Below are 13038 nucleotides of genomic sequence, written 5' to 3'. Positions count from 1 at the left end.
GAAGTAGAAATAAATATGATCCTGAGGGAGCAAAGCATGCGTGCTCTTATCTAATTTAAGAGTTCACTTAAATCGATATTTAGAAAACAAAAATCTACATAATACCACTAAACTACAAAAAACAAAAATTATAGTGAAAATACCATTAAATGGTCAAATCACCTCCAAAAATCGCCGAGGTGGCCAGATGAACAGATTCACCTAAGTGGTTAGTTTCTAAAAACTCATATTAACTTATGCACCTTCTCAAAAATATTTTGAAAAAAATATCCAATTTTCATTGGAATGATATATCTATAACAAGACCATTTTGGTAATTAAATTAAACAGAATTATTTACACAGTTACAACCTCAAATATACTCTCTTTAATTAAACATTTTGATCCAAGCCCGATGCACAAACATTATGGCATATTTGGGAACTAATGGTCACTAGAAATTTCCCCCCATTTAATCTAGGTTTAGAATATATAATGACTAAGGATGTTTAGGCAATTCTGTCGAAGGTACTTTTGCATATACCAATTACCAAAATATCTTTGCTCAAGATTCGATATCTAAGACATAATTAGAAATAGTGAGAAAAAACATAGAAACATATGACCTTAGTCAGACCATATCCTTTGCTAGAATGACAACAAAAGTCATGCATCCAAACCCAAATTAATTGACAAAAAGCTTTAACAATGATTATGATGATTCCATTTCAAGAACATGTGAAACATTCGTGTTTACTAACAAAACGGACATTATTTATATTAATCCCCAAACTCATATGTAGAAACACAGCCCCTTCTAATAATCTATTTTTTAAATAGATTTTGACTGATCTTTTTTTAAAATAGATTTTGACAATTTTGACCTTAATTTTTTAAGACATATAATCCATAACATGGAGCTCATTATTATACAAAAAATTATATTTTATAAATTAAAAAGTGATTTTTTAAGAAAATATTTAAACCATTGATCTTACCTTTTTTTGGGGGGAGGGGGTAGGGACCAACATTTGCATCCATCTTTGGGTGGATAGTTGACGTCTCGGGGGACTCAAATGTAGGTTCGGATCCCCGGACCCGAGACTCAAATGTAGGTTGGGATCCCCGGACGCATATGGACACTTAACTAGCAAAATAGTTCAGGAAAACCAGAGCCAAAAGAGGCACTAGTTCACGGGGGTAAAAAATGGGTCATTCTCCCGTCCCAAAACCGTTTGGGCATTATATTTAATTATCAACCTTACATTTCTCATTCAAATTTAAATACACCCTATATCCAATAGAAAATATCCAAAGTACCCAATTTGACAACAATAGCAAAATGCTAATCGACAATTGTTAATTCAAGAATTATCATCCCAATAAATCCCCACAGATTACGTATTATTTATCGAGTTCGATAAATGAGATGCCCAAACACATCAATAAACAAAAACACGCATCGAGCAAAAGCTACATTAGTAAATTCAGCTTCTGAATGAAAAAAATATATATATTATTCAAAGAGAAATGCAAAACTTCAGCCCAAAAACTTATAGTATAGTTAGAGCCTACTGCGAATACAACCCTAAAAAGTATAATGCCCTAAACAAAAGTTGTCGTCATCATCATCGTCAAAACCTTTTTCTAACTAATTAAGATCGGCTAACATAAAACCCGATTAGCTATTCTGCTCTATTAAGGATTGTACCATCAGTGAGGCCATAACCCCCCCATAAACAAAGTATTTATGCTTAATACCACCAAGTAATTATACGCAAGTGCAACTTTTATGCCCCTAGCCACCCATCAAAATGCCAGAGACAAAAATTACTGATAGGACAAGATATTAACTGATATTAAATTGGGAAGTACTACCCATGACGCATGACCATTACCGTTGTCCAGATTACATGAGACATTCCCATGTCGGAGTCTTGTTAAAATATGAACAACCGATATTCATGGGATGGTTCAGGGTACTCAGTAGTCCAATGGCACACACATCAGTTTGCACACATCAGTTTGGGTGAGGGTCAAGGGTTGGAGCTGTTAAGCTTTGTCCAAAATAGCCCAACAAAAAGCTGACCGAACCTTTTCACTTTTCTAATACATACTCGTGCAGAGTTCTCCAATACAAATTATATATCACAGTCAACTTCTAATAGTGCAGTGTAAGTGTGATAACAACATTGTACCTAAACAATGCAACATTCACAATTTGCAAAACAGATAAGACATTGGCAAACTGTATACTTGAGGTTTTAGAAGTGTTTGCGAGAAGGAACAGGACGTAAAGCCTATTAGTAAAACTAATCGACCCAAGTGACCAGATAATAGAGTTTAAGTAGAACTCGTAATAGGAGCCAAAATGAAGGTTTCAGAGCCTAATGCCATGAAACACACAATGTTTCGGAATTAAGGCCTAGAATCCAGGGGTTAAAAGTGTTGAGTGAATGACCTAGAGGGGCTAAACTCTAGTATCTCTTACTTTGATAAAAGGTCAAAAGGCTCAAATCTACTATTATACATGGCCACAAGCCTGAGATGTAAAAATCAGGAGCGTTGAGTTTCAAAAATCAAGGCCTCGGGTTCTCAAAAATAGCTACATAGACTCATAACTCATTTAAAAGCAGAATAGATAAGCAACTAACTAGAAAACTTGTGCTACATGCAAACCAAGCGACGCATGCAAAAACAAAGAGGTCCAAACAATTAAACAAATGCAACTATATGAAACATAGCAAGCATAACTCACTGGTGGGTCTAACCAATAAAACCAAAGGGAAAAATTAAAACCCCATGCCCACCATCCTCCTAGGAAGAACCAAGAAAAACTAACCGACCAACCACATTAAAAATAAAAAAAATAAAGGATTCTTAAACAAAAAAAAAAAAAGCCCATACACAGCTGAACTTAAATAAATTCAAATAAACTCAGTTTTTTCATAAGGATTTTGAAAGAAATAAGTCGAAAAACCAACTTGAAAGGAAAAAGTTAATAAAAAACCAACAGAAAAGCTATACATTTAAAACAACTACGAAACGAGACACGTCCCCAAAAGAGGTCCCAAAAGAAAAAATTTATGATCCAATCCAACAACTAACCTAGGAAGAACTTAAAGTGAAAACTGCAGGATTTGGCAGGCCCTACTAGCAAAAGACCAGGAAACTTATGTCACATCTACACAGTACACCAACTAGAGTAGACAAGAGTCACGTTAAAAAAGCACAGAAATACCTACCTGCAAGTAACCCACAAAACCAACCTGTATAATTATACCAATTATACCCAGTCAAGATATGACCAAGACTTCAATAAAGAAGATCCATAAAGACCATAACTCCCAAATTTAAGTTGCTAACCAGTAACCACGAAAACCAAGGTCCATCTAATACAACAAGTTTCGACACAGATCATGAGGAGGAACTCGACAATGGCCGCCAACATGACACATAACTGACTTTCAGACACCTCATGTGAGCAACGCCAACAACTTTGACCTTCTCGACCCACATAGTGTACTAGTAGTACTCACTGGAACAGTAGAACAATTATAAAATCAATCGATGTAGGGAGAAGTTTAAAGCACCCAGACAACTTAAAAAGTACACATTAACTATACCATAGTCCAATGCACTATGGAAAAATTATCTCCCAATGGATCATCACCATAGTGATAAAGAGAGTCCAACCAAAATATCAGAGAAGACATGACTCCAATCAAAAATAGGTCATGCTCTCTCTCCATCAAAATCCACAATTTCATCAGGCAGTGATGATCCAAAGGACTATGCTTCTTTCCATAATCCATTTGATTATATTTTCCCATTAAATAATTGCAATGGGAAAACATAAGTCCTGAGCTGAAAAGGAAAGCGGAAGCTTTTATAATAAAGCAAGGAAACCAGAATTTGAAGGAAAGCTTAGATGGGTTATTTGGTTTTATATGTTTAGTGTATCTGACATGACAAGTACAAGGAATTATTTTGAACCAAACCGGATTATCTAAATGGCATAGTGACGAACATAGGGATGAACAAGGAAAATACAACTCACAACAAACCTGATCATCCTCATCAGATGTTAACCCAGGGGATTTTTTAGTGTCCGAAGGTTTATCAGCACCACAGTTTTGCCTGTTGCACTTGGTCCTAAATGGATAGTTTATGTTATTACACTTCTCACACTTCCAGCTGCCTTCAGGCATATGTGGCTCTGCAGAAACCAAGCAGAAAGTAAAATTTATCACTTCATCTTTCTTCTTGTTTTCATTAAGACATTGACATTTAAAGGTGAAAAAGACAGGAAGAACAAACTTACTAGAGCCTTTATTACTCTCAGATTTTGTGGCCTGCACAGCATAACCGAGCAAAATATTTTGAATACAAAGAAGACCAACGTAAGAGCATATTTTGAGAGAGGAAAAAAAACTCTAAGTATCAACAAAGTGTTGAAACGAGCTAAGACCATGAAAATATATAGACTGGTTATTGGTCATCAAACTACTTATGCAGCTGGTTCAATACAAAATGGTAAGACCCGATCAGTCATTGCAGGAAAAAAAAAAATTATCAAAATACCCGAGAGATGAACTAGTTCATATTCTACCCATTTGCAACTATTCCAACTCAAGATCATTTTTTTATGGGTATTTTTTAAATTAAATCAAAAGATATGGGTAAGGTGTTAAATTGCTCATCCCATGAGGGTAATTTGATAAGTGTCCCCTAAAAAATATTGTTCATCCAGTCTTACAGGTCCAACACTGGCTGTAGCAGGTTCCCACCATATAATAAGATGGAAGAGGCCAGTTCTAGGGTATGTACGATGTTGCTTGAATTCAGAAGAATCTGACACACCATCAAATGGAACACACATGTAAACAGGCAAGACAAAATGAGTAATCTTTTGTCGACATGTATGTAAATTTTCCTTTTTTTAGATTCACAGACCAATGAGTCCGCGATATAGACATGTGAGAGTCCACAGATTGGATGAACAAGACACAAGTGTCTATTTGTTACGTCAAAAATGTCTGTTTAGTAGGGACACGTGTGCATTGTAACAAGTGTCATTCTGTGAGACACAAAGGCGATTGTCTTACAATTTTGCTACATGTCTTTATTAATAAGGACACAGCTCTGTTACAAGGACACTGAAAGGCATGTCAGTGTCAAACACATGCCGCCAGTGTCACAATCCTTGGCCTCAAAACTTAGAACATGGACAACACGCTCATACAAAAATTTTATACAAAGTAGTAAAAATGCTATACAAGTTAAGTAAAATATAATGGTGTAGAAATGGAGGAAAAAACACAAAAAAGAAAGAACTATATTTAAAGGAAAAAGTTTACATAAGGTGTCAACCTTATAATGTCGAAGTAAAGTGCACTTCAAAAATCCACACAAACATATTGTCCATACATCAAAAAACCCTATCATTGATCATCTCAACCTCAAGATGTATGAATACGAAAAAAAAAAAAAAGATTTCAAGTCCTAAGAAACTGCATCTTGTAACACATTATCTAGACCGTCCATTTTCATTATAGATTTTCTCCATCTACATTATTTTTGGATATTTAAATTTCATAATTAGTGGTGAAAAATAGATTTTTAGGTCATCGTAAGAATTTCTGGCACTAAAACTCCATCTTTTAACAAGATTTAGACATGCCCCTCACTTTGATTGTTTAATGTTGACACCTTATACAAACCACACCCATATTTACAATACCGCTGAATCACGTTGTGGGGAGCTCCACCAATCCCAGGCAGTACTTGCCATTTTTAGCCCTTATTCTCTATCTCCCACCTACCCACCTTTTTACCTCAAGCTAGTTAGATGCCAAATAGAATATTCCATACCTAGTGGCCTAGCCAGGTGAAAACGTCTTAATATGTGAAATGAAAATACACCCTCAAAATGGAGGACATTTTGATCGCAAAGAATGTAAATATTAGCGTCTCACAAATCATACAACAGAACGTGTGTAGTACGATCACACGTTCAACTTTTCCCAATTACAGTAGACAAAGAGGTCAAAGTGTCTGACATGTGTCCCCCACGTCAACAAGTGTCTAAGTATCGACAAATGTCATCATGCAACACAAGCTGAAATAGGAAATGTCAGCACTGTGTTTTATATTTTATTACATGTTACAAATTATAACACAAATATATAGACATGTATGTATTGTACGGACTTGTACAGACACGCCGTACTATAATTGGCAAATTATAAGTAGGTGAGACGGACTCTTCAAACCCATATAAAAACAGACTTTCATATCAATGTTTTGTAACATAGGTTCTAGGCCAGTTCCCAATACAATCCTTGGACCAATCAGCCCATTCTGCTATTTACAGAAACGACTGCTAAAACGGGTTCAAGCAGAAGATCCTGCTACTTCCCAGTTGGTTGATTTTTCCCCATAACCAGAGTTGATATGTTTATTTGGTCAAACTTATGGAGTTAAAGAAACTGCTTCATCAATGCTTAAAGAAGGGAAGATGTAAAACAAGTGCATAACGTGTTTCAGATTCTCTGCGCCTTGAGAAATTCAAATTTAAGAACAACAGGCATTTTACGGGAAAAACAGTCAAGGAATCAACTTAAACCTCGAAAACAAGCAGGCCATCTAGATCATAAGGGCCGTCAGAAATCTCCCTCAACAAAGAAAGCAAGGAAAGAAGCAAGTACCTGAGTCCCAGGTTTTGGCGTGTTGCACTTCCTCATGTTACATACTGTTCTGAACGAGAAGTTCACATTTTTGCAGTTAGGGCATGTCCAGTCACTATCGCGCATCCCCTCTGAATAAAAATAGTCTACTGTCAAACTTTCTTCCCAAAAAGAGAAGATGTTAAAATTGTATCTCTATATTTGTTCAAAGAATCCCAAATCAAAAGACACGTAAAATCATCCTTATGGACGCTTACCTCCACCTCGTTTCTGAGGGGTATCCTCTGGATATGCTCCCAGTCTTCCACCCTGCAGCAATAATAGAACTTAGTTAATTCATCCTATATAAATATTGCGAATAGAATACAACAACACAAGATGGAAGTCCTCAGTTCTTCCAAGGTATTGCCTGCAAGGGCAAAGTCATTCACTAGACCGGCCCGAAGGTTCCTGGAAATCTGGTAGATATGAGCCAAAAAGCCTCACTCTGAGTACCAGATATAAGAAACCGGATGTAAGACAAAAAAACGACTTTTCCATAATTATTTGAACCATTTTAAAATGGTCTGAAGTCTGGACTGCATTGAACCTTCCGGTTGAACAAGATCTAACAGCTCAAATCAATTGGTACACAGTTTCTTTTTCTTAAATTTCTATCCAGTTCAATTAGTTAAATTAGGCCAGAATGCTCCATCCTCTAATTAAACCCCATGGTTTGGTTTTATTACATTACTAACCAAATGAATAGATGAAGCCAAAGTAAGCAAATATGATATGTTTTACCTAAATAGTTAGTGAAACAGTCAACGTGTATTTATATTAACAAGAAATGGCTCTCACCAAGGCAGCTGGAGCCAAGGGCATGCCCATGCCATATCTATCCATCCGAGGCGGCAAACCATAACCTACAACCAGCATACATCAGTAAATAATGCAACGAAATATAACACAGTTGTAACATCTGCAGAGCAAGCAAAGACATGTTTCGTTGGAGGAAACATAAGCCATAAATTATAATTTATGGACAATGGAGAACCATAGTCAATGGCAGACATCACATTCCATTAAAAGCATGGAGATTGATGGAGAGAGAGTAGGATGCCGCTTTAGGGTTCTAAGGAGTCCCACTTCATCATCCAGCATTAGATTGCAGGTGAGGACCATGAGTAAATTGTACCATACTATTTTACTGCTCGGAAATAGTATAGTATCGTATAGTATCAGCCCCTCACAATTAACATTTTATATTGGTCAGCAATAATAATCTTTAAACGACACAAAAGAATGCATATGACAAAATTGGCACCCTTGTAACCAATGTTTTCCAACTCCAACTTGGCCTTGGAACCAAGCAGGGCCAGGGAATGAGTCAGCAACTCGAACTCGGGCTTGATCGAGTCTTAAGAAAACTAAATAAGAAGCCCTGGAATCGAAGACTCTCAGCCAGTTCCCTAAATATTTCACTGATGCCCCGAGTCAGACTCTGCGAGTTTAATCCACTGCTTGGCTGCTTGCAACCAATAGCACGTTGAGATCCTGACAAACAGAAAATAAGATGCGAAGGATAGCAATGAATTACCAGCTCCCATCAAGGTTCCACTAGTATATGGTGAGGGACCCGACAAATGCAATGGGCCATATGGACTTCCAGCAGAAAGGCGGCTTCCATAATCGTAGTGGTACCCAGTTGCTCCCGTGAAAGGAAGGTCATAAGGGGGCAAGGAACCTCCATTGAATAGAGAAGAACCATAAGGAGGCATACCAAGATACATAGATGATGCAGCACCAGCACCCATATAAGCAGAAGAAGAATAGCTTGGAGGAAGTTGTGGGGGCTTGGTGGCAGATTTCTGGAAATTAGAGATAAGATTAGAAAGCAAAGTATAACTTACCTAATAAATCATTTAACTTTGATTACAAGGGCGGTAAGCAAAAATTTGCACAGGATACCATCCCCTTTCATAAAAGGGGAAAAAAGGGACTACTTTTCGTTATGATTTGAAGCAGCCACTACATATGGAGAAAAGAAAAAACATTGCTTTGAAAAGAACAAAAGTAGTCCGGATTCTTTAATTTCTCAGGCTCGAAATATATGGTGCAGAACATTAAACTATATCTTAGGCACCTCAACTGACAATCGATGTTCCAATAGACAGATTTCTTTTTTAATCTTTCATCCATGAAGACAAGCAAAGAATTAGCAACAGCATCCTGAAAGAAATGTGATTGGAGCTCTTTAAGATCCATGTTGTTATTTACCCAAAAATAACTTATCCATGTTCTTTATCACTAGTTGAGGTCTTAAGATCTTTTGTCTTTTTCTTTTTTATAGTTGAGTATGGTCAAGTATGGCACATAGCCTCAAAACATCTTCACCATGACGTTAGTAAGAGGTCCATGTGCCTACAACCATAGACAAACTACCAAAATAACCATAGACAAACTACCAAAACAACCACCATTTAATTGAACTCGAACGACACACAAAAGAAATAGACATGTCACATGTAATGCCAATGGTATGCACCCTTTTCCTGAATTTTCAAAAATTTATCTCTTATCATCACCTCATGTGTTCTCCCCATGTACAGCAAGTTTTGTAAAATTTTCACCCACTTCATTACCTAACTTCTTTAGACCATAGACATATCGAGTGGAATTTCTTAAGCTACCCCCTCTCCAGTTGAAACATAAACATACCGAATTATGATCGACTGGCCTTGATTGGTGACAGTTCCGCATGTTACAAGTGGTTCTGAATGAGAAATTAACGTTTCCACAAGTAGGACAAGTCCAGTCATCTTCTCTGCGACTACCTATATAAACCAAAACAATAAATGAGAAAGAGAATGATCTTCAAATTAAAAGACTCATATGAATCAAACAAACCCTAAATCATGTCATATAAGACATGCGACAAAACCAATAATCTATAAAAAACTAACACTCGACATGTCATGCATACATACTGAAGCTACAACTCTAAATTGCTAACCAGCCAGAGCACTATTTTTTCAAAAGATGATTATTAAAATATAAACTGCAAAATAACAGTAAAAGACTTTAATGTCAGTAAAATCAAGATGTAAATAGGAACATGATGAAGATTTCCTGAACTACTCCAAACTGCTTAAAATCAGTTAAATCAATTTAAACCCTAAATCGAGTCATATAAGATATGCGACGAAACCAAATATTTTACAAAGAACTAAAAATCGAATTGTCATGCCTACATACTGAACCAAGAACTCTGAATTGCTAACCAGCCAGAGCGCTATTTTTTAAAAAATGATCATTAAACTGTAAACTGCAAATCGACAGTAAAAGGAACCTTTAATGTCACTATAATCAGATGTAACTAGGAATATGATGAAGATTTAAACCGCTTAAAATCAATTTAAACCAAACTCTTCCATCAGTCATATGAAACATTACATTTATAGTTACCTAGTGCTCAAAGAGTTATCCAACAATGTCCACTTAATTGGGGCCTAAGTTGCAACATCTGAAGTCTAGGCATAAGTAGAACACATAAAACATCATGATTACAAGTATTTATTGAACACTCAGGGGAACTTTTCAATGATATAATACACCAATTTAATAAACCTGCTGGAGATTGGACTTGGCCATCTAATAAAGACAATTTTATAGTAGTTGAATATCTTTAGAAGCGTCCAGCCCATGCCTCCCATGGAAGGTTGACGTAGAGATCACAATTAGGAATAACCCAAATTAAACATGTCTGCTTACAAAAATCAGAGTCCTTTTTGTAATACATAAACAAAAAAAACTTTTGTATTCAAAAGACGGGACAGCATCTTGTTTAAATAAACATTTCTAGAAAATAAAAGAGAAAAACGATATTTATTAGTTGTTAACAATACTTTCAAGAATATCATACCTCAATTATTTTGAGATTATATATATATATATATATATATCATTATGGATAAACAGAGGAAACATACCAAAAAAGGTTTTTGTTGTCACTTCCTAATGCTTACAAGGTAGGAACTTACCATAAAAAGATATGGAAGTATGCTTAATTCCTTGAAGAAAGGATCATGTTTCCCGACTTTGTATAAATAAATGGCTGTTTCTTAAAAATAGCAGATCATTTTACACCACTGTTGGAGTGAAAGACCAGTTTACAACAATTGAAAGGTGGATCATATCTTACTGCATTCTTTACATTTATGCTAGTCCCACCCAAAAAAAAAAAGGTCAGAATATCAAAGGCAATAATTGACACAATAATAAATTGCAATCCCTCTTTGTGCATTAAAAAACAGTTATTCTAGTATCCCTTTTTGAGTTTGAATCGAGGGCATCCGATTTTCTTCATGCACCTGCTAGTTTGAGAATACAATCTTTTACCCTTTCTGACTCAATATGTTATTTTTGGACCACAAACGATGTAATCTTGATTTGTCTTCTCACAAATTTTTGGGACCAAAATGATACAATTGCTCTTTATTTCCTAGTCAATTTATATATGGAAAAAGTTTATATAAGGTGTCAACCTTATACTATCGAGGTAAGGTGCACTTCAATACTCCCTTTGAAGAGAGTGTTCTAATGTTAGAAAACCCTATAATTTGACATCTCAACCACAAGATGTATGGATATGAAGAAAAAAATAATTTCAAGTCTTTGAAATGATATATCTTGCAATAAATTATCTAGACCTCCTATTTCCAAGATTTTCAAATGTTAATCGATCTGCTCTATCTATACCATTTTTAAAAATTTAAAATTTTATAATTATATTAAAATAGATTTTCAAGCCATCATAAGATTTCCAATTCCAAAACTACATCTCAGACAAAATCTAAACAAGGAGGGTGCATTACACAAACCCCACGCTTTATACATTTCCATTAAAGCATGGAAAACTAGAAATGACAAGTGATACACATATGGTTGCAAATTCTATATAAGATTTGTAGAAAGCACAATAAACTTAGAAGGGTACAACAAAAAATCTGAAACATCTTCCAGAAATGTATGATAAGGGCCTAGATGGATGGCCCCACTAATTCTCATTATATCTTATACGAACATATGTAAAAGAAACAGTTAACCGATAATGAGAATAAAGGGACCCAACATGAAATCCAATAAAAAGGCATACCATCAGTACGGGCACGTTTGGAGGCCGAGGGATTACGGTTGTCGACCTGCAGTTTGCAAATAATAAGAAAAGGCCCAATATGGAAACCATTTTTACATCTTACAGCTCACAGAAATGTCATTGGAAGTAAACATCGGTCGGTGTGATGATAATCATCAAAACCCAAGTACATAAGGAAATTACAATGAAGTAAAATGATAATGGTTCCCCCAGAGAAAAAGACCCCGCGGTGGAGGAAGTTAACCACATTTAAGATGCAGCATTTTTTTAAGCATTGTCAATTTGGCAAAATAAAGCAAGTTACAATTTCCAATATAGGTAAAACAACTGGCTGTACAGCTAAGTACCATCACTTAAGATGTTGAGGGTTCCGAAGTATAACTAGGTAAAACAATCAGGAAAACTCAAAAACATAACAAGAAATAAATAACATCAACAAACAACATGTCGAAGACGCATTATAATAAATAAAAAAGAAATGGGGGAAACATAAGCAAAACATAAATCTAAATATTGGCTCCCTACTCTTTAAAAGAAAACAAAGTAAACTAAAAGTAATATGGAGATATAAGTAGAAGGAGAAACATTGCGAAGAGATATAGAGTAACCTATTGATGCAGATGAAAATAAGCGGAAACCCCTGCATGTTGTGGGAGAAAGAAACAGTGGATGAATAAAATAACAAAAACAAACTGGAAAAGGAAAGATGCTCTAGAGATTCACACCACACAATTCACACCACACAATCAATCCAATGGATAAATTCAACAGTGACGCAAATGAAATGAGAGTAGCTCAAAGATTTAACAATATCAGTGGAAATAGTGATACAAAGAAAAAACACCTAAAATAAATAAATAAAACCACCGATTGGACACACAGGAATTAGCATCCGTCAAACTAAGGAAACCTATAATGGCCAAATCAACAGAGACCATGAAATTTTAGAACTTCAATGATCCAAATGAAATGAGAGTAGCTCAAATATTTAACAATGTCAGTGGAAATAGTAATACAAATAAAGAACGCCTAAAATAAATAAATAAAACCACGGATTAGACACACAGGAATTAGCATCCGTCAAAGAAACGAAACCTATAATGGCGAAATCAACAGAGACCATAAAATTTTAAAACTTTAATGTTACCTGTGACATGGCTTTCTGCACTCAATCTCGCAGCGTATGAATAATTAGGGTTTACTCCTCCGCAACTCCAGAGTGCACACGACGCT

General features: G+C 35.6%; 1 protein-coding gene across 1 annotated transcript; it reads right to left on the bottom strand.

Annotated features, from left to right (window-relative positions):
- Positions 1-3231: 3231 nt before the first annotated feature.
- Positions 3232-13038, bottom strand: LOC18440789 (Ran BP2/NZF zinc finger-like superfamily protein). Its single transcript, XM_011627482.3, has 10 exons — positions 12953-13038; positions 11806-11851; positions 9369-9484; positions 8248-8518; positions 7509-7573; positions 6926-6977; positions 6690-6799; positions 4304-4334; positions 4047-4198; positions 3232-3517 (listed from the first exon to the last, which is right to left on the bottom strand). The coding sequence occupies exons 1-10, from the start codon at positions 12959-12961 to the stop codon at positions 3515-3517; spliced, it is 855 nt and encodes a 284-aa protein (XP_011625784.1). The 5' UTR covers positions 12962-13038; the 3' UTR covers positions 3232-3514.

The sequence above is a fragment of the Amborella trichopoda genome, chromosome 1, assembly GCF_054954075.1.
Source record: "Amborella trichopoda isolate Santa Cruz 75 chromosome 1, AtrichopodaSantaCruz75HAP2 v2.0, whole genome shotgun sequence".
Classification (NCBI taxonomy): domain Eukaryota; kingdom Viridiplantae; phylum Streptophyta; class Magnoliopsida; order Amborellales; family Amborellaceae; genus Amborella; species Amborella trichopoda.
The sequence above is the reverse complement of the archived record's forward strand: the minus strand, read 5'-3'. Positions and strand labels throughout refer to the sequence as shown.

Bases quoted from the DNA above. Each gene is read 5' to 3' on its own strand.
- LOC18440789 (XM_011627482.3), bottom strand. The intron at 9,485-11,805 runs GTATGCCTTTTT...TGGTTTATATAG, and splicing joins CAAACGTGCCCGTACTGATG to GTAGTCGCAGAGAAGATGAC. The intron at 8,519-9,368 runs GTATGTTTATGT...TCTAATTTCCAG, and splicing joins GGCCAGTCGATCATAATTCG to AAATCTGCCACCAAGCCCCC.